We start from the raw sequence: 1,212 nt of genomic DNA, 5'->3' as shown, positions 1-1,212 counted from the left end.
TGTGTGTGTGTGTGTGTGTGTATGAGAGAGAGAGGAGGGAGGGGAGGTTAGAGGGGGGTAGAGAGATCCTCCCTGTATGGTGTGCGTTGCACCATTCCGTATTATGCGTGGTGCCCCTCGTGATGCTGCAGCGAGGCGGGCGGGAGGAGTAGAGGGGCGGGGAGGGGTCTCTCCGTCTCTTCGCGCAGCCCCTCCGAATTCACTTCTCACAGAGCGCGCGGGGCTGCTGGCGGGAAGGCACGAGAGAGAGAGAGAGACAGAGAGAGAGAGAGACAGAGAGAGAGAGAGAGACAGAGAGAGAGAGACAGAGAACCATAGAGGTGGGAGGGAGAGAGAGAGAGAGAGAGAGAAGGGAGATAGCGTGTGCGTGCGTGTTTGTGCGCGCGTGCGGATTGCACCACCGCATCCCGTTCACCGTTTCTGCAGGCGGCCGAGCTCCGATGGAGATAATAAACCCGCGCTAGGGGCTTTTCTCTTCTTTTTTTTTACCCCCCTTCCTCCTCCTCCTCCTCCTCCACCTCCTCGTCCTCCATCCTCTGATCCAGCCGTTCCAGATGTGACCGACAAGTCGTTGCATGACGCCCGCATTCAGTCCCGCGCCGCTCACCTCGGAGAGACTGTGACACCATGGCTTTGGTTATGGAGCCTATCAGTAAATGGACACCAAAACAAGTGCTGGACTGGATGAAAGGTAAGCGGGGTGGCCACGCTCTGCGCCGCACCACGCTGCTTGTGGTTATAGAATGATGATGACGCGGCTGCTGCTGCTCCTGGTGGTGCAGGTTGGTGTAGGTTGGTGAGGAGGCCACAATCTTTGCATGAGTGCTTCCCTCGCGCTCAAAACTGCTGCGGGACTATAACGTGGGGGGCTGAAGTGACCGACGATTTAAAAAAGCCACAAAACGGCGGATGAAGAGGTGTGAGCAGTTGTAGCGGAGGCTCCTGTTTCACAGTGAACCTCACGAGCTGCTGCTGTTGCTGCGATCATCACCATCATCACCATCATCATCACCATCATCATCACCATACCACGGCGGCAGCGTTCATCAATGAATGAGGAGATGTGTCATCTTCACTCGCTGGCACATGCCCTCCAGCGCATATCTCCACGCGCCGTGAATGCTATGTGCAGGAGTGTGGCGCGCGCACACTCACTCACTCACGCATTCACTCGCGCACACACACACACACACACACACACACACACACACA

At 56.8% G+C, this 1,212-nt stretch overlaps 1 protein-coding gene across 3 annotated transcripts in view; it reads left to right on the top strand.

Moving 5' to 3' along the window:
• The first annotated feature begins 140 nt into the window (after positions 1-140).
• Positions 141-1,212, top strand: part of LOC103470921 (connector enhancer of kinase suppressor of ras 2) — a 76,484-nt gene continuing 75,412 nt past the window's right edge. For 2 of the 3 annotated variants that reach the window (XM_008419641.2, XM_008419639.2), the window contains exon 1: positions 628-691. In XM_008419641.2, coding sequence (XP_008417863.1) covers positions 628-691 — 64 coding nt within the window. Of the gene's footprint in view, positions 692-1,212 lie in introns of all 3 variants that reach the window. The other variant, XM_008419640.2, reaches the window with a different exon arrangement.

Source organism: Poecilia reticulata, linkage group LG10 (genome assembly GCF_000633615.1).
Source record: "Poecilia reticulata strain Guanapo linkage group LG10, Guppy_female_1.0+MT, whole genome shotgun sequence".
Lineage (NCBI taxonomy): Eukaryota > Metazoa > Chordata > Actinopteri > Cyprinodontiformes > Poeciliidae > Poecilia > Poecilia reticulata.
The sequence above is the reverse complement of the archived record's forward strand: the minus strand, read 5'-3'. Positions and strand labels throughout refer to the sequence as shown.